Source organism: Coturnix japonica, chromosome Z (genome assembly GCF_001577835.2).
Source record: "Coturnix japonica isolate 7356 chromosome Z, Coturnix japonica 2.1, whole genome shotgun sequence".
NCBI classification, from domain to species: Eukaryota; Metazoa; Chordata; class Aves; order Galliformes; family Phasianidae; genus Coturnix; species Coturnix japonica.
This window is the reverse complement of record NC_029547.1, coordinates 62,322,716-62,346,162: the sequence shown is the minus strand read 5'-3', so window position 1 is coordinate 62,346,162 and position 23,447 is coordinate 62,322,716. Positions and strand designations below refer to the sequence as shown.

Genomic DNA, 23,447 nt, shown 5'->3' with positions numbered 1-23,447 from the left:
AGCTGTGCTGTTCTCATTAGAGCCAGCTGCAAGATCATTTCCTGCTGAGGAACTACATCTTGCCCACTGTGAGACAGACTATGTGCTCATGGGCTGGGATACAGTCTTAGTAGGACAGGGCCTTTTCTAGCCAAGCTGTGATAGGATTTCCAAGGATGGAGACCCCCATCACTAGCTAAGTGACCTGCTGCACAGCACTCCTCCACAGTCCTCCCAGACAGCTTTTCCTATCGTTCACCCCATGTCTATCTCCTAATGCTGATCTGTTGTCATTACAGTGGTGTCATGAGGATCACAGTTCCACTAGGACTGTCTTTGCCAGTTTTCTGTTATTCCAAAGGCATGCCTTGCCCTTCTGTCCCTTGGGAGAACTGTAAGTGCTGCAGAGTCCATTTCAGTGGCAGCCAAGTCTTACATCTATAAATTGGAATAGCAAAAGGCTATTTTTCTGTGTTTCTTAAGCACAGGCTGAACTTGAGCATTTAGTTCCTTGTTTCATTTATTGTTTGTCATTAAAATCTTGCAGGTAAACTTTTTAGGACATCAATATCTTGCTGTGTATTCCTTCTTCCAGTAGGAAGGACAATCTAACATTGAACTCTTCCCTGTTCTTGGTGACTCATTTCTCAGTTGAGATTGTTGCTGCTGAGAAGTGCAGTGCCTCCTGCTCACAAAACCCCTCCCAGCTCAGGAGCAGTTCAGCTAGAAGTTCCCGGGACCATGGTAATTAACTTCCTTTTGGAGAGCTAATTTTCCTGCTGTAAGATGGACTTGCTGCATCCAGACAACATGGTGATACCCCAGCAAAGGGAAAAAGTCAATCTCCTGCCTGTAACAAACATGACGTTGTTTTAAAACACAGCTCTCCTGGGACTGTTAGGGGAGCCTGCCATTTGCAACTCAGCTGTCCTTTTGCCTCTGAACATCCCTTCTTCCAAGCCTAGGTTCCCAGGATCAGTGATTTCTTTACTGGGTAGTTTACATTCCTTTGGTTTGTTTGGGGAAAGTGGCCCTCACAGTTATCATAGATCCGCTGCGCCTAATGTTTTCTGCACAAGAAATGTAATCAGCTACAAATATGGACTAATGCAGGTTTAGTAAAGGTAGAACATCCTGTATTGAAAGTGAGGCACAGAAGGGACTGTAGGAGCCAACTTTGATCTGCCAGGACTGAGTTTTTATGGGTGTGGGTATTTGTTGAGGGTGGGGTTGGCTCTGAGCTGTGCTGGTGGATGAGAGGAGGGCAGGGACTGGGACAGAACCAGAGCCCTGGTGCAATTTGCAGACCAGATGGTGCTGTGTACGTGGGATGCATGTTCTCTGGATCTTTGTGTTGATGGGTACTTGTACAGCCCAACCTTGGCTGTCCAGAGTCATGCAAGACAGGTTGCTGGTATTTAACAGCTTTTCCATGAGGGAGATGAATGCCAGAGAAATATGCTGGATGCAAGGACATTTCAAACTACAGTTTCTTGGACCCCTTCTTGTCAAATGCTGATGATGCATCTTGCTTCCCTGTGCTGAATGCATGCTTTCCTACCAGCGCTTAACCACATGACTGAGCACTATCAGTCTTACTGCAACTCAAAAGCTGCTTGTCTGGGATCCCCCCCCTTGAACTGCAGTTTGCTTTAGCATCACTGATCAAACTGTACCAGTGCACATCAAACAAGGTGCAAAATCCCGTCCCAGCCTTTGCCCATAATTCCAGTTGTCTGTGTGGAACTCTTTCACCTACAACTTCTTTGCCTCGTCTGGCATTTATTTGCCTTTTCCTTTCCATTCCCTCCATATGCCTCTTACTGCCTGGTTCTTGTGGAGAGAGCAGTCAGTAGCCAGGTTTGCTCTTTCCTTACTGCACTGATAGCTTCCTGTGTTAAATCAGTTTTGTGTGTTCTATAAAGCCACACTGCTCTCTGTGGGAAGGTAATTCTTCTGTTTAGCATGCTTCAATTTTAATACTGTTTAAAATGCTGTCTGGCTAAGGGCTGTGGTGCAGCTATAAACCAGACACGCTGTATTTGTCAGTGGGAAAATAAACCAACAGGTGCCTTTCTGTGAACTGTCAAGTCTAATTTTTCCTTTCATGCAAGCAAAGTGTTGACTTCTTTTTGGTCTTAAACCACCAAAGAGCTAAATGAAATACGTGTCTGGGCTGGCTCATTCAGGATGTCAACTTTGGTGCTTTCTGAGTGCTGTGCTACCTGGGATCCCGTGTCCTTGGCACCACCTGGCTCTGCCCCAGCAGTGCAGAGAGTGCTGGTGTAGTGGCTAGTGGGGCTGGGGAGGGAGAACTGCTTCTCTCCTGAGCACCAGCAGAGATGAAAGGGGGAAATGTGGCCAGGTGTACTTGCCAGCCTGCCCTCACATTGCAATGCTCTGTGTTTCTCCCCACAGATGTCGTGGCACCCGCAGTACCGCAGCTCTAAGTTCCGCCATGTGTACGGAAAGGCTGCCAGCAAGGAGAAATGCTACGACTGCGTGCCCATCACCCACAGTGTCCATGACAACCACTTCTGTGCTGTGAACCCACACTTCATCGCGGTGGTGACCGAATGTGCGGGCGGAGGGGCCTTCCTTGTCATTCCCATCCACCAGGTGAGCTCCATCCAGGTTTTCGTGAGGGTTGGAAGAGTGCTGGGCTCACATGGAGGTGGATCTTACAGAGGATATTCCATTAGTGCTGTTTGCTGAGCTGAAGAAAGTGTGGATAGGGCCCCAAGTTCCCTGGCAGGTGACCTGTACCTAAAATGCCTTATTTAGCTGCTTGCAGGTTTCCAGCACCTTCCTTCACGTAGTATCTCTGTTGCCTTGTGTACTCAGCAGGAACTGCAATGCTCAAATGTTTGTCTCCTAGGAGAAATGGCAAATCATAAAGCAATTAGTAGATACAGAGGGCAAAATCTGAATGGTGCTTTAGTAGCATGGCTTCAGCTGTCACCAAAGGAGACTATGATGTATTTTGTTATAACTGCTTTCTCCTTCACGAAGGAATGCAGACAGGGTTATGAGACAATGAAGCTCTTGAGCTTCAAGCACTCATACTAGAAAAACTTCCCTTTCAGAAACAAATCCCATGTTTGTGGGTTTTGATGGGTTAGAGATTTGATGAGAGGGAAAAGCTGGCCATCTGACATTTATGCTTCAGAAGTCAGCAGGCATTAATGTGGATTACCTTCAGGATGAGGTTATGAGCTCTCTGGAATCAGACCAGAAGAGATGAAAGGCAAAAGTTCAGCCTTTAATTAAAAGTTAATTGACGGTGTTATTGTAATGCCAGTTTTTCAATATATATATTTGCCAAGGATGAAAGTGATCTGAGTGCACTTTAAGAACCTAGCACAGATCCTGGCCCTTCTAGACTTTGTTTATTCAGAGCTTTCACCGCTGGTGCTGTTCAGAGGCAGTCCTAAGATGAACCCTGTTTTTCTTGGCTGAGTCACTTCTGCCCCCTTGACCACGATCTGATGAAGCTGAATAGCTCATCTTCATCACAGAGCTGCTTCTATGAGCAGGCAGCTGGTGAGTGTGGGACCTGGTGTGAGACCCAGCTCTCAAAGCACTGGTAAAACGAGATGAAGACGCTTGCACTGTTTACTGTCAATTCTGTGTTTTCACCTCTTCTCAGCTCAGCCCATCTTTGGCAACAATTCTTCCCTTCGTAATACCTGCTTACATACTCCACCCAGCTTTGAAATGCTGTTTGCAGAAGTCAAAAGCAAAGTAGAACTAGAAAAGGTAACCAGAAAAGGATAATTAAAGTGCATAAATGAAAATGTGAGATGGATAAATCTGGGTAAAAAAAGACAAATATGTGAGACAGGTGAAAAAGTAAATAGGGTGGGGAAGAGATCTGGCAAGTAATGCTTAATGTGAGTAGTGGAGGGGACATGGTGGAGGGGAGCAGAGTGGTGGCACACAGAATCCAGCACTTTTGCAGCTCAGATGTGGAGTTCACAGACCAGGATGCTGAAGAGTCTGAAGATTTAAGGGGTTCAAAATGGGACTGGTGTATGGAGAAAAGTTGTGCCGTGAGCTGTGCTTATTCAGAGACAGTTCCCCTAGTTCAGGAAGCCCCCTGAGGGTTAAGCTTTGGCGGTGGATTGGGGAAAGCATCTGTACATGCTTTGCTTCTTACAGCCATCCTCTGCATACCTTCTCCTAACCCAAACCGTGGGGGTGAGCTGCTTCACTCGCCATCAGAAAGGGGTTCCCTGAGCCTGCCAGTTGTGATACCAGTTATCTTTTTTACTATAAGCTTATAAACTGGTGCCAGCTGGTGAAAAGTGGCAGATTTTGACTTGTATTCCTTGAGGTGGTCTTTGTGGCCACTGCCTCTTGTGGTTCAGTGACAGTAGCCCCATGGGCTCCTACCCTGCTCCCCTGACTGCTGTGGAGCCTGGTCTAGAGGTGTGTCTGGGTTTTAATATCATTAAAACCCTTTTATCTCTTGTCTTTTCCCTTCCTGAGTCACTTGTTATTGCTCCTATTACAAAAATGCTTTGTTTTAGACTATATTTTACATTTCAAAGCCCTTTGGGTGTTCTTCTTGAAGCAGGTTAGTCCCAGTCTGTGTGACAAACTTTCCAGTGAAGCCAGAGTAGTTTTACATCGCATCCAGTTCTACACGAAAAGCAGTCAGTCTGTAGATGTTTGAGGGTGGAAAAATGACATGGCTGCTACATGCTGGCTATGGTCAGCACTGTTGCCCCTCCACTGCACACCCTGAGTGCCCACCTCTGGAGAGGTGTGGGGAGCACAGCCCTGCACTGCCTGCTTGCCAGGAGAGCAAACGTTTGCACTCATTTGGTTTATGATTCCTCCAGCTGGGATAAAAGAAGGCAGGTGAAGTGTGACCAGCCTGGCACCATCTCTCATGTGGCTGACCTGCACTCTTGGGAGAGAGGCCCTGGAGCTCCTCTTATTCTCCTGCTGGCAGGGAGAAGCCAGTGCTGCTCCAACCTCAATCAAATCCCCAGCAACCTTATTAGCAAGTAAGGCTGAGATCACTTTGTAGCAGAGGTTGTTTGCAGTATGTGTTGTCCTGGTGTAGCACAGCCCCCATGTGGAACAAGGTCCTTGGTGTGTTTCACTGTGGATGGTAGGTAGCAGCGAGCTTACAGCCCAAACATGATATATTTCCAGAATGTTCTGAATGTTGATTTAATGTGATGAATGATTGGATTTGAAAACCATCAGAGAAAAATGGACAGCTTGTTGAAATAAAAGCCGGGGTTGTAATTTGCATTTGAGTAAGCTTGCTTAAAAATCAATAAATTGAATAAATTCTACTTGAAGAAGCTAAAAGAGGAAAAACATTTTTTCCTGCTTAAATGAAAAGTAAACTCAAGAAAAAAAAAAAAAAAAGAGATTTTCCTGTCCTCCCCAAATCTCTAAAAAAAAAAATTAAAAAAAAAAAAAAATAAAATTGAGAGATTCAGTTCATTCCCTTTTCCCCCTGTAGATTTCTTTGGCACCTGAATCAAGTAATAACTTCTATAGCCACAGCATTCCTGACTGCTGTATGTGTACAGTTTTCTTGGTAGCAGTGTACACTAAGGAAGGCCTAAGCAGCAGCGCTTCCCTTCAAGTCAGTTACATCATCGAGACTTGCCTTGCAGGAACAGCAAAGCCCCATTCTCAGCAGAAACCACCCAGGGTATTTGGAACCTAACAACAGCAGGGGGTTTCTCACTTGGGCTGGCTCAGGTCTCACTTGGAAACAGCCTGTGATTCCAAGGCTCATCTTTGTTTTGATCTTTGTTTTTTCCAGACAGGAAAGCTTGACCCACATTATCCCAGAATATGTGGGCACAAAGGGAACGTTCTGGACATCAAGTGGAACCCGTTCAATGACTATGTAATAGCGTCGTGTTCAGAAGATGCCACTGTAAGTTTCCCAGCTTATCCTTTGTGCTATTCCCTGTCCAATGTGCTTCTGGGGGAGAGAAATTAGAAAAGAATCAAGGCCCAGGGATGATATGTGAAAGTACCTATATAAAAGCCAGATATAAAAGCAGGATCTCTGTATTTCTCTTGGGGTCAGGCCTATGTAATCCCATCTAGCTGATGTTATTAAAATCATGATAGGACAAATATCGTTTCTTTTGGGCACCTTCCATCTTTTTGGCTATGTTTATGTGAGAAAGAATATGAATTTAAAATTGTTTCATGGTCAATCACTACGAAACTCCTCCTTTACAACAAAACAAAAGCTTCATGCAACGATCTGTAACAGCTATTTCAGATTATTTCCCTGAGTAGCAACTATGAGCTTATTCCTGCCTTGAGTTTTTCTGTAAAGCCATGCTAGGGTAGCTAAGGATTCCATGTTGTACTTTATTCTGCCCCAGGCATCAAAGAGAGCATTTTCCTACTGAAAGTGCAGAGGAACACCAGAAATGCAAACGCTAATGCTAACACACGCAATAGATAAACAGCAAATACCACATGTCAGATTTACTTTACTTCAGTGTAGATGCAGTTTAGGAGCACAAAGATGCCACTTGTGTTCATAAGGGACAAATCAGCCAATACCTACCCACTGGAAGGTTGCTTTCTCTGATGGCCTATCAGCAGTGTGGTTTGGTGTCTATGACAGTGAAGAGCCTGACTACCCACTGTGCTTTTTATTCAGAGAGCCTACACATATTTCCTCCTATTGTGTTTATTTACCCTTCACCACACAGAATGTCTGAAGTAGAGTCATTTTCATTGAACCAATGAATCAACCTTCTGTTGTCATCCTAAGTGCTTGTGCTTCTTGGGTCAACGTGAGAAAGACTCTTTCCTTTTACCTGCACAGGCGCTGGGAGACTGAGTTTTCTGTGTAAGGGTTAACGAGTGCATAGAATGTAGTTCTGAGTAGGATGAGTGTTCTGGATTAGTTGAGTTACGGCCTGTAGATTAGGGAGCTAGTGGGTGGGGGGTTTGGGTAGGTGTGTGTATAGGTTTTTCTCACGTGTATTGGGTGCATGGCGGGTGTACGCATCTGTGCGGGAATTAGGATGATATATAAGGAATGTGACGCAGCAGTAAATTGAGAGAAGACTTCATGGCATCCGTGGCTGTGTCTCTCCCCCCTGGACTGCTGAGGTTCTGGGACGTTCGGGTTATCTGAAGGCTGCATCAAGTGGTGACCCAACGTGATGAATGTGATGTGATGAATGTGATAGTGTGAATGTGATTTGCGATTGTGGAGTCTGATTGTGTTGTGATTGGAAAGAGCGGATGGTTTTGGGTCCAGAGAGAGAGAGCAGATGTTTTTTTTGGTCTGGAAAGAACGGACGGGTTTTGGTCTGGAGAGAGCAAATGATTTGGGTCCGGTGAATTCTAGTTTTTTATCATGTTAACAGGATCTATTAAGGAGATGGTATAAGTTTTTAAAGTGCTAGCAGGGTGTGCAGAGGGTGCATTGTCCTTCAGTGCTACGGAGAAGCTCATCTAATGGATGATGTGAAGTGGGGGAGAGGAAGGAGGGGTGACTGAGTTTGCTGTACGGGCTTTGGACCTGGATAAGGTTCAAGCCGCAGGGATGGAGTTACTATCAGCTGCTGGAGCAGGAAATAAGTCTGCTCTTCAGCTCATCCCTTCCTGAGAGGCGCTACGAGCTTTCCTCTATGAACTCCGTGACTCGCAGAGTGTTTGGATGGCGGCGGCAGGTACTGTGAATGGCTCACCGGGAGCGGTAGAGCCGGAGAATTCGAGCCCTCAAAGCTCTGGGGAGAGCCGCAGTAGTTCTCTGGCGATTCGTCTCAGAAATCTGCTAAAGAGGAAAAGGGGGAGGATTGTGAGGGCTCTCGGCAGTCAGCACAGGCTTTGCCGCTTATCCAGGGAAAAAAAGCCTCGGATTCCCTCTTTGCGGAGGAGGTGCCGCCTGCCTCCAGCACTGCGGTCAGCCCTGCGACGCCGCTGGCTCCTTCTGCGCCGTGTCTGCCGACCGCGTCCCTCGGACGTTAGTTTGCTATCGGCGGCTCGTTGGGGAGGGGGGAGGAAAAGAAGGGTGGGGGGTCGCGGGACCGTTCCGAGAGCTGGGGATTCTGAGGGAGATGATTTACCAGAGACGCTGTTAGAGAAATTGCAGCAGCTTTCGGTTAACTCCATATCGTTAGCTCAGGCTGCGCAACAACAGTGGGAGCGGAGCTCAGCAACGCCCCCTTAAAGATGAAGTTGCTGAGAAAATCCTGAGGACTATCAAGAAGGTCTTCAGGAGACTTTCAGCAGGGATAGGGAGGTGATTGTCCCTCTCTACTCTGCTCTTGAGGCCCCATCTGGAGTACTGTGTCCAGGTGTGGAGCCCTCAGTACAAGAAAGACATGGAGATTTTGGAAAGGGTCCAGAGGAGGGCCACAAAGATGATCAGGGGACTGGAGCACCTCCCCTATGAGGACAGGCTGAGGGAGTTGGGTTTGTTCAGCCTGGAGAACAGAAGGTTGCAGGGTGACCTCATTGCAGCCTTTCAATACAGTTTCCCTTCCCCTACACCCAGGAGGGGGGTAAACTCTTGGAAAGGGCTGACAACAGCAGGACACGGGGAAATGGTTTTAAGTTAAAAGAGGGAAGATTTAGGTTGGATGTTAGGGGGAAGTTCTTCACTAGGAGAGTGGTTAGGTCCTGGAACAGGCTGCCCAGGGAGGTTGTGGATGCCCCGTCCTTGGAGGTGTTCAAGGCCAGGTTGGACGGGGCCCTGGGCAACCTGATCTAGTAAAGGTGTATGTTTGGTGGCCCTGCCGGGCAGGGGGGTTGGAACTACATGATCCTTGAGGTCCCTTCCAACCCGGGTCATTCTGTGATCCTGTGTGACTTTTCTGCGCTGCTCTAAAGCACTGTGACGTGCTGTAGAAAAATCTATCTTTATCCTTCAAATTATCCTCATGAGGGAAAATGACTGGTTTGTTTTTCGAATCGACTGAAGTAGGATCAAAAGGTTCCTATGGTTCGGGTCCATTCTGGTCTTTAGCCAAGTTATGTTCAGGCTGCAGCCATGAGCAGCGGACGATTGGGACGCTCCGTCGAGCGACAGCGGCGCCACCTGCGGTGAGGGCGGAGGGGAAGGGGGGAGCGATTTCTCTCTCCCCAGCCTGGGGCGAGGTCGGAGCCGCGGATCAAACCCGGGCAAGGGCTGTTCTCAGCACTGAGGGACAGCGTCGAGGGTGGGAGGGCAATGGGGAACGGTCAGAAGAAATTCTGCCTTGTCTAATTTGACGTCCATTATTTGGTGCCAAACAGGTAAAAGTTTAGCAGACGTTCTGTCTTTAGTAATAGAAGCCTCCCAGAGTTTTGTGCCAATTTTGTCCCAAAGCTCTCCATCAAGAGAGGACCCAGTTTTCAGAAATTCTGGGACGTTTTTGCTTATCCACTTAAGAAAAGTAACTAATGCTGAAGTAGATACAGGCTGATTCTGAAACTTTAAATCTAGCTGTAATATTTTGAGATGTTCTTGTTGCTCCTCAGTTATTGAACTCCCCTGAGTTCCTCACTGCTCACCAGTCCTGCAGAATGGTGTGGGTGTGCATGAAGCAATCTGAAGTTCAGTTGGGCAATGCTGCTGGAGCAGGCTTGCTCATTCATCCAGAGTAAAAACCAGGGGGATCTCCACTATAAACCCCTCTTTCTGAGCCCAGGTTACCAAAACTCTCAGTCTTTTCAGGTTACTGGGTGCACTTCTCTTAGTGAGTGTTATAGCTGGGACGTCTCTTCTATTTCCATTTTGCAGTCCTGATGAGCCGTGGAGTCGCGTGGTGTGCCCCTGTGGCGCAGTGGTAGGAATGCCGCTTTGCAACACCAGGGCCCGGGTTTGAATCCCCCTGTGGCACAAGTGGTAGAAGTGCCGCTCTGCTACACAACAGGCTCGAATCCCGGGGGTTGGACTCGATGATCTCTAAGGTCCCTTCCAACCCGCACGAGATTATTATGATGATTATGATGATAATCCCCACTCCTGCTACAGTGCGCCACTTGCTCTCCTAGCACTGTTCGTCCCCGTCTCCCTTGACCCCTCTTGTCTTCCACAGAAGTTTTGAGGTCCAGCTCCAACACCAAATCTGGCCTCAAGTTGCGCCAGGGCAAGTTTAGGTTGGATATTAGGAAGAATTTCTTTACAGAAAGGTTAGTTATGTACTGGAATAGGCTCCCCACGGAGGTGGTTGAATTGCCATCCCTGGTTGTGTTTAAGAGCTGTTTGGATGTGGTACTTAGGGATATGATTTAGTGTAGGGTTGTTAGAGTTAGGGTACTGGTTAGGCTGCGGTTGGGCTTGATGATCTTCAAGGTCTTTTCCAACCTGGGTAATTCTGTGATTCTATGATTCTATGATCTGGCTCTTCCCAAATTCCAGCTCCAACACCGATTCAGGTCCCTATTCGGGTGCTAAATGTAGTTGGATCAATCAAATGAAGTTATGACATTCACCAGTGTGGATAAATCATACTTCCCTTTGAACGCAGACAGAGGGTGGTGGTCAATGGCTCTATGTCCAGGTGGAGGCCGGTAACGAGCGGTGTCCCTCAAGGGTCTGTCTTGGGACCGGTGCTCTTTAACATCTTTATTAATGACATCGATGAGGGAATGGAGTGCACCCTCAGCAAGTTTGCTGATGACACCAAGCTGAGTGGTGCAGTCGATACGGTGGAGGGAACGGATGCCATTCAGAGGGACCTTGACAGGCTGGAAAGCTGGGCTCAGGTGAACCTAATGAGGTTCAACACGGCAAAGTGCAAGGTTTTGCACTTGGGCCAGAAGAACCCCAGGCACCTGTACAGCCTGGGAGGAGTTGTCCTTGAGAGCAGCTTGGCAGAAAAAGACCTAGGGGTCCTGATAGATGAGAAACTTAACATGAGCCAGCAGTGCGCTCTGGCAGCCCGGAAAGCAAATGGGATCCTGGGCTCCATCAGGAGAGGGGTGGTCAGCAGGGATAGGGAGGTGATCATCCCTCTCTACTCTGCTCTTGTGAGGCCCCATCTGGAGTACTGTGTCCAGGTGTGGAGCCCTCAGTACAAAAAAGATATAGAGATTTTGGAAAGGGTCCAGAGGAGGGCCACAAAGATGATCAGGGGGCTGGAGCACCTCCCCTATGAGGACAGGCTGAGGGAGTTGGGTTTGTTCAGCTTGGAGAAGAGAAGGTTGCGGGGTGACCTCATTGCAGCCTTTCAGTACCTGAAGGGAACTTACTCCCAGGAAGGGAGTAAACTCTTCGAAAGGGCTGATAATAGCAGGACTAGGGGAAATGGTTTTAAGTTGAAGGAGGGAAGATTTAGGTTGGATGTTAGGGGGAAGTTCTTTACTAGGAGAGTGGTTAGGTCCTGGAACAGGCTGCCCAGGGAGGTTGTGGATGCCCCGTCCTTGGAGATGTTCAAGGCCAGGTTGGACGGGGCCCTGGGCAACCTGATCTAGTAAAGGTGTATGTTTGGTGGCCCTGCTGGGCAGGGGGGTTGGAGCTACATGATCCTTGAGGTCCCTTCCAACCCGGGTAATTCTGTGATTCTGTGATTCTGTGATTCTGTGATTGCCTGAAATGCCGTACTTTTATAGCAGACGTATGAGGGAGTTCAAAAAATCACACAGACTAACTGGAGGAAAGCTACTGCAATAACAACCCTTAAATCCCCCTTCAGAGCTGTGAGCCATGCATTCCTTTCCTAGAGGTGTCCTTGGTTCTCATGCTGTTTATCCTGCACCAGAGCTGCTGCACTGTGAAGTCCTTATCTTGCTCCATAGCTGCTACTCTGTAAAGTCCTTACTGCATTCCCACAGTTTTCCAAGCTGTTCCACTTGGGCCATGTATCACGCACTGGCCATGTGGATATGTTGTAGAAATGGAAAATACCCTTCAGATTCTGAGAGAAAAAAGAGCAGGGGACAGAATCTGTGATGGGTGTGTGAGTTAAAGTGCTCTCTGAAGCAGGGCTTGCTCTGCTGGCACTCCCTATCGCATCCACCACCAACACATTCTGGCCCACTAATACTGGTTCTATCTGACATGCAACTTCATAAAGTTGTACGACCATTAATCATCTGTCATTCTGCCCTGACACTGGCTGTGGCCTTCCTGCCCTCTGTCCCACCTACATTTTAGTGCATGGGGACAGGTCTAGGGGTAATGGGATGAAACTACAGCTTAGGAAGTTTGCATGAATGTGCGCAAGAACTTCTTTACAGTGAGGATGATGGAGCACTGGAACAGGCTGCCAGGGAGGTGGTGGAGTCTCGTTCTCTGGAGATATTCAAGACCCGCCTGGACGCCTACCTGTGTGACATGGTCTGCTTTGGCAGGGGGGTTGGACTCGATGATCTCTAGAGGTCCCTTCCAACCCCTACAATTCTGTGATTCTGTGATACGTCTCATGCTGTGATGCTGCCTCCCTATAGCAGCACTGCTCCTTCCCATTGCTGGCCCCATACACCCGCATGCTGTGGTCCTGGCTTGCCATGGCCACATGTTGCTGTGCTGTGTCCACATCCATGTCACATAGGGTGGTCTTCTTGGTGATGTGGTGTGTCTGGGAGAAACTCAACCCCTCCAGGAGCTGCTGACCGGTGCAGAAGTAAATGCTCCTATCAACCCCTCAAGGGATGAGCTGCATTTCTCCACTCCCTGCCAAGTGGACCAACACCTCAGCTGACAAACAGCCATCCAGAGTCTGCTCCTGTCAGTAATTATGGGACATGCTGTAGATGTGGATCAGGCCGTCCTGTCCTGCTGAGGCCAACTGGGTCGCTCCCATTTTTGGTTTGGAGTAATTCAAGGAGAGAACTTCAGAATTGTGTGCCCCCTCTTCGGCCGCCACCCAGTCAAGCTGCTGACTGACAGCACTGTGACTCATTCTGCGAGGTGTCATGTGCCCCCTTGGGATGGGCGTAGCACCCTCTTACTTCAATGTTCTTCTGTTACATGGATGGGACTTTTTGTTTTACAAGGGCTTACAGACGCTGACTACACTGGAGCAATGAAAATAATAGCATGGACACCCTCACCCCTTCTGCTTTATTCCCAGAGGCCAAAGAGAAGCACAATTGATCCTTTTTCATTCTTTGACTGAACCTGGCATGGCGGTGGACTTCCTGCTCGCTCAGACTGGCTTAGGCTGGGGTTTCTTCTCCAACCTGTTCGACCCCTCCCGGCTTACTCGAGAGTGTTCTAACTTTGGGCGTGAGCACTTCAGTTGCTATTTTGCTTGCTGTTTGTTTGATCCCTGTTATAATCCACTTGTGACTCTGAAACTCCATTTTGTCAAAGAAAGGGGGGAGGTGCTGGGAGACGGAGTTTTCTGTGTAAGGGTTAACGAGTGCATAGAATTTAGTTCTGAGTAGGATGAGTGCTCTGAATTAGTTGAGTTATGGCCTATAGATTAGGGAGCCAGTGGGAGGGAGGTTTGGGTAGGTGTCTGTATGGGTTTATCTCACGTGTATTGGGTGTGTGGCGGGTGTACGTGTCTGCGTGGGAATTAGTATTATATATAAGGAATGTGACACAGCAGTAATTGAGAGAAGACTTCACGGTGTCCACGGCTGTGTCTCTCTCCCCTGGACTGTTGAGGTTCTGGGATGATTGGGTTATTTGACAGCTATGTCACACAGGTTAATCTGTTTCTACAGGTCACCTTTACTGTCTCCTTCCACACCAGTGAGGCAATGTTTATTTCTGTTTCCATGTAGTATCCTTCCAGATGAATGGAGGGCAGCAAGCAGAGCTGTTATGAGACAACAGACTCCCAGCGTGTGATGATGCCCGGTCTCTCTAATCAGGGTGCCTACCATGTGGCCACCTACATAGGCTTCTGTGTACTTAAACCAGTGTTGTGTACTTAAACTAGTGTTGACTGGATGATTGCTTGGATCTGTCAATGCTGTAACATCTCCTAGGACCCTTTGCTGAAGTTTCTTTTATATTTGCCCATTCCTGCTCGAAGTTTGGTATGAGACAAAGCGGAAAACTGCAAGTGATGCGGTTTGATGTCTTTAAGATCTGTGGCTTACTTCTTACCCTGAACAATAGTTCCTCATAAATGTGCTGATGGCACTGCTGAGTGTAAGTCTGATGGCCAATTTAAAACAAAAATGTGAAATTGCCACCTATAGTCAGAGAATTAGATCCACTAAAAAGAAAGTTATAAATTTGAAAGGCTGGTAAACAATAAAGGCAGGAAATATACCAACAAAATAATGCAATGTGAAGAGAAATTTGTATATTCCTAATTAGCACCATACTCACTAATCTCACTAAGACCCATTTTGTGCCTTTCAGGTTAAAATCTGGGACATCCCCAAGCACCTGCTAACAAAAAACATCACCACCCCGAAGAAGGAACTTCTTGGCCATGCTCGAAGGGTTGGCCTCATTGAATGGCATCCCACTGCCAATAACATCCTCTTCAGCTCCGGCCATGACTACAAGGTGGGTTTGTTCTCTGCAGAGATGCTGTGTTTGTCAGGTTCTTTTGAAATTTGTTTTCATTTTAAGCTATAAGTTAACGATAAGGACTTCAGAAACCTTCCTGAGAGGGAACTTCCATACTGAGTCCAAAGGCAAGAGGTCTTTGTCATGGGTTTCAAAACACCTGGCTCGTTTTCCTTTCTTCTGATGAACATCAGCCTACTCTTTTCTTTTTTCCTCTAGCAATATTCAATGCCATATACCTTTGACTTCATTTTTGTGCTAGTGCCAATATCCGCACTGATGCTGGCCATTTTTTTTTTTTAAATGTATAAACCATGATTTGACTTATGTACCAGAAATTATTTTAAATTATTTTAAATACATGATGACCTATACATGTAGAGAAGAGAGGAAGATGTGAAGAGTGTACATATACAAAGTCCCAGTCTGGCCAGGGAACAAAGAGCTGACATTTTGTTCTTCTGCCTCAGATAATGATCTGGAACCTTGATACCAGGGAAGATGTCCTGTCAAACCCAGTGAAGATCCTTGATGTTCACAAAGATGTGGTCCTCTCCATGTCATTCAACACTGATGGCAGCCTCCTTGCCACAGCCTGCAGAGATAAAAAGATCCGTCTGATAGACCCTCGTGCAAGAACAGTCCTACAAGTAGGCTGACTTCAGGGTTTTTAGATCCAGCTGATCTCACCTGTGGTGCATTTCCACTTCTGGGTAGACTAATTGCCACTAAAAAAGACAGATCTGAGCTCAGTATTCTTACAGTCATTTAATGTTGGTATTGTCTTCCATTTTACATGAAATAATTGCTGCCACTATTAACAGGGTTTCTGTATCTTCCTACCTATCTTATGCCCCTTGTGAAGTGCGCTAATTTAATAGCTTCCTTCTGAAGTTCTCTGGGATTCCTTGCTCTAGCTGATGGATGTCAGGATGTCAGCTGGATGGAAGTGTACATTTGTCTGTACTTTATGTCTCTTGGTAAGGTGAGGCTGACTGCCTTTTGGAGGTACTTGCACACATTTGTGTGCACAGAAAATCCAACAGAAATTCCCCTGATGTGGATATGTGAATCACTAACCAGAGAGATTTACTAGGTTTTTGAGAATGCGCTTAAAGAGTTCAAGCTACCTTTCTCAGATCCCTGTGAAATACTGTTCACTGTAGTTTCAGCCCAATTGGGGAGATATGTTAGACATGCACAACTTCCCCACATAAGAATTCAAGGGTAAATACTCTGAGTGGTTCTTTCATTCTCAACTGTGCATGGCTTCTTGGACTAGAGGTCTCAGGTAAAACGAAATGTGGCTACACGAAAACGAACTGGTGTGTGCCTTAGACCACTCAGATAAGCTTTGTGAGCAATGGAAGGTGGTTTCTTGCCATGATGTGATTTCTCCTGAAATTGTTTACTGCAGCAAGGAAAGGTGCTGTCTCTTACTCAGGAATGGGTTTTCTTCTCCTATAGGAAGCCAGCTACAAGTCTCACAGAGCCAATAAAGTCTTGTTTCTTGGAAACATGAAGAAGCTGCTCTCTACTGGAACATCCCGGTGGAATAACAGGCAAATTGCATTATGGGATCAAGTGAGTTGAACCATCAATTCTAACCTTACTATCTTAATTCTTCTTTCCTTTATTGTCACTTCACTATTCCACCAGCTCAAGAATTGGTTTGTAACAGCAATTCAAAAGCAGTCTGTCTAATTCTTACAGTGTGATAGGCTGTACTGTTAGGATACTATTAACTGAGTATGAATTTCTGAAGATGCTCTCAACTCTCTGTACATAGAATCCACTACAATAAAGATAATGTTGTTCCCAGTGCAGGAAAAGGTAATTCAAAAAAAGTTAAAAGCAGCTCTTAGTGGTCTTTTTGGCAAAACTCTTATGGATACTGGAAGTTAAATGAATTCTAGATAAATACATTAAAGCAAAGCCTTGAAGGAAGGAGATGTGCTTTATTTATTTATTTTTGATTGATTTGTGATGGTTCCTTACATTAGGTAGTATTTGCTGCTTTCAAGACACGCTTCAATGATGACTGCTGGCATTTCCAAACTCTCCTCTGCCCCCCTCATATGCAGCGACACTTTTCCTCTGTTCACCACATTGCTGTACCCCTCTGCATCTGCTAACCTTGCGGCGTGGTCCTCTGCCTCTTTTTCACACAGTCATCCTTTGTAGCAGACAGAGCTGGTTGACCAGCTCTCTGATGTATTATTTGACTGTATTTGGACGTGGCTTCACTGTGTATGGCAAAGAACTGCACTGCCTTCCAAACACTTTCCACAACGCTGAGCTGTGCTGAGATGTACAATATTACAGAGCAGCTCTCAAATGTCACTCCAAGGTGGAATTCATGTAAGATGTTCCTGACTAGAGGTAGCTGCCAGGTGATTCCAGCTGTTTGCTTTTCCTGTGTCCTACCCAGAATGACCTTTCTGTGCCTTTACTGGAGGAGGATCTGGATGGCTCCTCAGGGCTCCTGTTTCCTTTCTACGACTCAGATACAAACATGCTTTATATTGTGGGAAAGGTAAGTGCTTTCCATGTTAGCAAATGCTGTCTGATTCTTCCCTTAGTCAGTGCTGCATCATCCACATTGCTGAAGCTGAAGTCATAGATGCTTCTGATCATGTTAACCTAGGGATATGGACCAGTGGGATGGGGATGGGAGAATGCTGGAGAATCAGGCCACATTTTCTACTGCAAACATGTCACTTCTAATGTAGGGACAGTAGAGTCCTGACTTCCCTGCATACAGGGTAAATATTTTGTTAGGAAGTGCTTACATTCTTGACCTCACACAGCTTCTGGGGCCATGCATTCTCCACAGACTCTCATACTGGACAGCAGAGCCTGGCTTATGTTCATTTTATTTGCATTTAGGGTGATGGAAATATACGGTACTATGAGATTAGCCCTGAGAAACCATACCTGAGCTACCTGATGGAATATCGCTCTCACTTACCACAGAAGGGAATAGGTGAGTGGCAGTGTGTTTGCCTAATGTTACAAGAGTATAACATGTGAAGTAAAGAGAGTGGGTTAATTTCAGTCTCCATACTGGAATAGTGGTTGGCTTGGCACTAGGTATCACCTATGTATCTCAGGTGATACCATGGTCACTACTTGGAGAGGTCTCCTTTGGCCAGCAAAATATGGACTGGGGGACTCTGTCTGTGTCTGCTAAATCCCCTCCACATAGCTGGTCAAGATGGAAGGGATTGTAGTCTGGGTTTAGAGGTGGAGCATATTTCTTCCTTTTAAGGCTTTGCCTCAAGATTTCCAGATTTCCACTCTGTTGACACTGTTTCTACTCTGGGATTTCTTTGTGAGTAATGCATGTCACACACTGCCTTTGCTCCTTCCACTAGCCTACCTTCTTCAGTACTGGCATTTCCCATTCAAGTTAGACCTCTTGCAACTAGGTTACCCCTCCTCAAATCAAGACCCTTGCTCATTAACCTGTACTCACATCAACCCATTGTTTGACTCATTTAATTTATTTCCATAAATTTGGTTTTCAGCTCTTAGATCTCAGCCTATAGAGTGCCGGCTCAGATTTCAGACCATGCTGCTGTTGAGCTGGCACTCTGACTCACGTTTGTTGGCCCTTCTTCCATGACAGATGACATTAGTTCTCCTAGAAAGATGTCTATCCTGTTTCTCTGTTGCTTTCCCAACAGGAATGATGCCAAAAAGAGGCCTTGAAGTGTCAGCTTGTGAGATCTTCCGTTTTTACAAACTGATTCCAACCAAAAGCCTGATTGAGCCTGTCTCCATGATTGTCCCTCGACGGGTAAGTTAGCCTCGGGTCACACATGTGTCTGGGATAAAAACTGATGAGTAAGAGGGCAGTGCCTCCTCTCTGTGACTACTGGATGGCAGGTAAGCAGGGAGAACAAGAGAGTTTCCTTCTCCAAGGAACAAAGTTAGTCAGCTGGTGGGGCAGCCCTGCCACCAAACTGTGCGTTGGGTAACTCAGAGTAAGATCCCTGTGTAATAGCTAACTTTCCTTCAAAACTCACCCTCACCAGACTGCTCTGCTTGGGTTTAACAAAAGGTCTCTCTGATTATCAGCTCAACTAGCTGGCTGTGAACTTCAAGTTTACAGATGTAAGGAGTTTGGCAACATAGGGTTAGTCTGTGTTACTAACTTCTCCCCAGACTGTTGTCCAGATGTGAAAGGGCTTTACTCGCAGGAATTTAGAATAGGCTGTCAGATGCTCTCCTTCTGAGCTGAGATGAGGAGGAGAAAGGTTCTGGACAGGTGAGAAGATTATATGTATGTTCTAGTGGAATACTCCCTGCTATGAGGTGGAATGAGATCCTTCCTCCACCATGTTCCAGTATGGACAGTCTAAGCCCAAACCTCTCTGATGTTGTGACTGTTTTGTTTGCTTGCAGTCAGAGTCATACCAGGAAGACATCTACCCTTTGACCACAGGAAGCCAGCCAGCAATGACGGCACAAGAGTGGCTGAACGGAGTTAACAAAGGTCAGCACATGGAGAGCTCCCCAGCCCTTCAGCTCCCCAGGGCTTGGGTAAGCTGCTGCTGGCTCTCTGGCCTGAAAAATAGGAATGGAGGTAAAGGAGAGATGTAACAAATATAGCTGTCAACTATAATAATATAGTGGCTGAAATGTTCACTACTGTGAACTCCAGAGACCTCTCTTGTCAAGCGCCTCCATGTCCATCCCTGCAGGTTGTTTGAATGAACTGCTTTCTGCTGATTTCTGAAGATGGTTTGTGAGTGCTAACCAGTCACCTGCCTCCCTCCCTAGGGCCTCTCTTGGTATCCTTGAGACCAGGTTCTGGACCTGTGAATTCCTTACCACAGCTTCCTGAGTCAGAGCCACGTGTGAAAAGTCCTGACCTGAACAAGAGTCAGAGAGGAAGAATGCCACCAGAGGAGATGGAGAAGAAAAGTGAGATTAAAGATAGCAGAAACCAGCTGAAGGAGGAGGAGAGGTTGCCAAAAAATGAACACATGCGTCTGTCCAATGGCTTCGATGTATTTGAGTGTCCACCACCAAAAACTGAAAATGAGGTGTGAAGATTGTAGGGTGAGGGGTTGGGGGCGTGGGGGATACCCAGAGTCAGCTGGCAAAAAGATGTGTTTCACAAGGTGATGATGGAATCTGGAGAAGGTTTATTTTGCAGAGTCTGGAAGAGTGTGAGATCTTTGTGGCAAGCAGGAAGCCCATTGGCAGCTCAGGGACATTTTTGAGTATATGCAGGTTGTTTACACTTAGGAACCCTGGAAAGTTTTCTATCCCCATAGTCATGCTTAGACACTTTCGCTCAGGAAAGGCTTTAGCATCTGTGCTTGACAAGGTAGAAATGTACTGATCTCAGTTTTCCAGTGGTGTGAAGAAGGATATTCTTCATGTTTCTGAGCCTGCCCCATGAGGCTACACATGCATGTCTTTCAAAGCTGGTCATGTGCTTGCACAGTGAAAGGTCATGCTAGTCCAAATAGAGAGAAAAGAGCATGAACAGAAGAAAAAAAGGGAAAAAAAAAAACCAACACTCAGGAAGGACAGTGAGCGATCCTGGAATCTAGAATCCAAATACTCCTCCGCATGAGCCATCAGGAGGATGGTTATATTATCTGTTGAATTAAGCAGATGTAACATTACTGACAAAGACCTACTTTTTCAGTGCAGGTGATTGCTGCTGAAGGTCAGTCTGTAAGCTGAAAGCACTCTCTTTAGGTGCAGTTTCTCTCAGAAGTTGACAGGATTGGTGGTGTTTGTTAGGATAAGTCTTTATTTCCTCACTGTAAGAGAAGTAAAGTGTGACTTTTCTTACAGCTTCTGCAGATGTTTTACCGACAACAGGAAGAGATCCGCAGACTTCGTGTGCTCCTAAATCACAGAGATGTCAAAATTAAACAACTGGAGCTGGAGCTCAGAAACCTCAACATGGACACAGGCAGGTACTGAACGTGCTGGTCTGTGACTCTTTGCACCCTCAGCTGCTGCAGCAGACTCCATTTCTTGCAGAAGACTCCTATTTTATTTTTTTTTTTTTGCTGGCGGAAAAACTGATGCTTCAGGCAGCATGGATTTCCCTGGCTTGTGGTGGTCACATTTCCCTAATCATCACCAGACAGTTGTTGATGGACTTGCTGTGCTTCTTCAGTCTCCTGCCAAGTCACTTGTGTCTGAAGCTCATGCATTGAAGGTAGTGAGAGACTTTGGAAAATCTTGCTCTTGTCCTGGTGAAGCCACCTGTTAAGCTCTAGGACCAAAACCTGTTTTGCTGTTCCTCCACGTTACACAATGGGAGAGTAAAGGCAGCTGCTTGCTTCTTTTCCCCCCTCAGACTCCAAAGTGATCCTCCTGCCACCTCCTGTCTCACGACTCAGCCCTGCATTGGGGGGCTAAATGATACTGCAGCTTCCCTCACCTGGTGCTGGGGATAGTCCTGTTCCATGCAGGAGGTTGCACTGGGGCTGCCAGTGGTCAGCACTTTGGTAGTAGGTGAAAGAGGGCTGCTTTGTTTGTATCGGAATCATACAAAGACTTTGGCAGCTTATTTCCTTTACATCGAGTTTACCCGGCTTTCAAAAATTCTTAATTCATTTCTACATAGCAACAACAGATGTGGGTGCTAAAAAGTCAAACATTTTTGTTTGTTTCTGCATTATTAAAGAGAGGGAGTAGTTGTAATGCTTTTCAGGATTGCATCAGTCACTTATTTCATAGAATGTTCTGAGCTGGAGGAGTCTGATAAGGTTCATCAATTCCAACTCTTCTTTAACACTACTTTTTGAAAAAAAATAATGATTCCTATTATCTTAAGAACAGCCTTGTTGAATCAAACTTTCATGTCCTCTGGAATGGGCTTTCCTGCACCCTGGGCACACTCTGCAGTATGCATTTATTTGCAAAAGCAACACACCACAGATACACAGCTTTAAACCAAACATGTGCATCTTACGCCAGAAGTGGTCAGGTTTTCTCACCAAAGAGAACAACTAGACAAGAGATCTAAAAGCCCACAGTTCTCCAGCCATGCCAAGAAAACCTGACAGCTTTCAGGCTTCAAAGCCATTTTCACAGTGTAGTCCCAGGAATATGGTACTTTGGTTTCCATGGTATTATTATCAGAAGTGCAAGTGCTTGATATGACTTTGTCACTCACCGTATGCATTTTATCTGTTGGATTTTTTTCTTAGTTTTCCTACAAAATAAATTATTTAAATTATTTCCTAGTCATAATAATTTTTCCACAGAATTTGTACTTTCTCTTGAGGTCTGTTTCTTCATCATGCTATGACTGGATAGCATAGAATGTTGTCAGCCACCGTGGTTCCCATCTTAGGGTTGTGTTGATTTCAGCATTTCTAGAAAAAAGATTCATTTAGGCTTTGCTGGCAGCCTGTGATAAGGCAAGACAATGTAATCGAAACTGCTCTTTTAGACAGTATGCCCATAAAAGTGTACACTGTGAAATACACTTCAATTTGGAGCTCAAAAGCAATCATAAATCTTAAAAAAAATAAAATAAAAAAGAAAAAAAAGGGAGGAAATGTAATTCTGGGCTAATGAACTGTGCCTAAATTGACTTCTGTGATCATTTAACAGTTTCTAAAACTCCTAACTGCTTTGTAAAAAAAAAAAAAAACCACACAAAAAAACCCAAAAAACAAAAAACCAAAACCTGTAAAACATGGGGATAAAAAACAAATTTGTGCAATGAAAAGCAAATATAATTGAATAATAAATATATTTAGAAGTTTTTTGATACATGCAAGGCTGTTGGCTTCTTATTGTCGTCGTATTTTTAAAGTGACTAAAAACTAGGCTGAATCAGAGGATGGATGACCTAAGGAAGTTCAGAAAAGAGCATCCCCTGTTGTCTCTTTGTCTTGCGTGGAGGTGTGGCCTTAGCTTTCCCATCTGTCCCTGATGCTGCAGGGTTCAGCCATATCAAAATGTCCTGCACCATGATGTTATGTCTATGAATAAACCAGCCCTTTCTGGAAATCACTCAAGGCCCCACCATACAATGAATTACCAGAAAATGAAAAGAAATCTGCCCTGTTCACCGATGGATCATGTTGTATTGTGGGGAAGCATTGCAGATGGAAAGCTGCTGTGTGGAGCTCCATATGAGAAGCTGCAGAGGCCACTGAAGGTAAAGGAGAATCAAGTCAGTTTGCAGAGGTAAAGGCAGTCCAGCTGGCCCTAGATGTTGCTGAATGGGAGATGTGGCTAATGCTTTATCTTTGTAGTGAATCATGGATGATGGCAAATGCCTTATGGGGGTGGTCACAGCAGTGGGAACAAAGCATCTGGCAACAGAAGGGTAAACCTATTTGGGCTGCTGAGCTTTGGAAAGCAATTGCTGCCCAAACAAAATAATACCATTATGAAGGTGCATCATGTAGATGCTCCTGTGCCCAAGAGTTGGGTTACAGAAGAACAGCAAGATAACCATCAGGTAGATTGAGCTGCCAGAACTGAGGTGGCTCAAATAGACCTGGACTGGCAAAACAAGGGAGAGTTACTTCTAGCTCGATGGGCCTAGGAGACTTCAGGCCTTTAAGGAAGAGATGTGACATGTAAGTGGGCTAGAGACCGAGGGGTGGACTTAACTATGGATACTATTGAACAGTTTATTCATGACTATGACACACGTGCCACAATTAAACAAGCCAAAAGGATGAAACCTCTCTGGGGAGAAGGGCGATGGCAAAAGTATAAATATGAGGGGGCATGACAGGTTGATTATATCACCTTGCCATGATCTCGCAATGGTAAGTGTTACGGGCTCACCATGGTGGAGGCAACCATTGGGTGGCTTGAAACATGTGCAGTACCCCATGCTACCACCTGAAGCACCATACTGGGTCTGGAGACACAAGTCCTGTGGTGACATGGCACCCCAGAAAGAACTGAGTCCAATAATGGGACTTGTTTCAGAAATTCCCCTGTGGATATCTGGGCCAAAGATCATGGCATTGAGTGGATTTATCATACCCCCCACCTTACACCAGCTTCTGGCAAAACTGAGCAATACAATGGGTTGTTGAAA

The 23,447-nt window shown here is 45.9% G+C and overlaps 1 protein-coding gene across 3 annotated transcripts in view; it reads left to right on the top strand.

The window, feature by feature from the left end:
* Positions 1–22,034, top strand: part of CORO2A (coronin 2A) — a 45,993-nt gene extending 23,959 nt beyond the window's left edge. For 2 of the 3 annotated variants that reach the window (XM_015849995.2, XM_015849996.2), the window contains exons 2-12: positions 2,398–2,598; positions 5,774–5,890; positions 14,243–14,392; positions 14,866–15,045; positions 15,863–15,979; positions 16,827–16,931; positions 17,285–17,381; positions 18,085–18,197; positions 18,806–18,896; positions 19,184–19,449; positions 20,216–22,034. In XM_015849995.2, coding sequence (XP_015705481.1) covers positions 2,398–2,598; positions 5,774–5,890; positions 14,243–14,392; positions 14,866–15,045; positions 15,863–15,979; positions 16,827–16,931; positions 17,285–17,381; positions 18,085–18,197; positions 18,806–18,896; positions 19,184–19,449; positions 20,216–20,347 — 1,569 coding nt within the window. In that variant the 3' untranslated portion in view covers positions 20,348–22,034. Of the gene's footprint in view, positions 1–2,397; positions 2,599–5,773; positions 5,891–14,242; positions 14,393–14,865; positions 15,046–15,862; positions 15,980–16,826; positions 16,932–17,284; positions 17,382–18,084; positions 18,198–18,805; positions 18,944–19,183; positions 19,450–20,215 lie in introns of those variants that run through there. The other variant, XM_015849997.2, reaches the window with a different exon arrangement.
* The last annotated feature ends 1,413 nt before the right edge of the window (positions 22,035–23,447 follow it).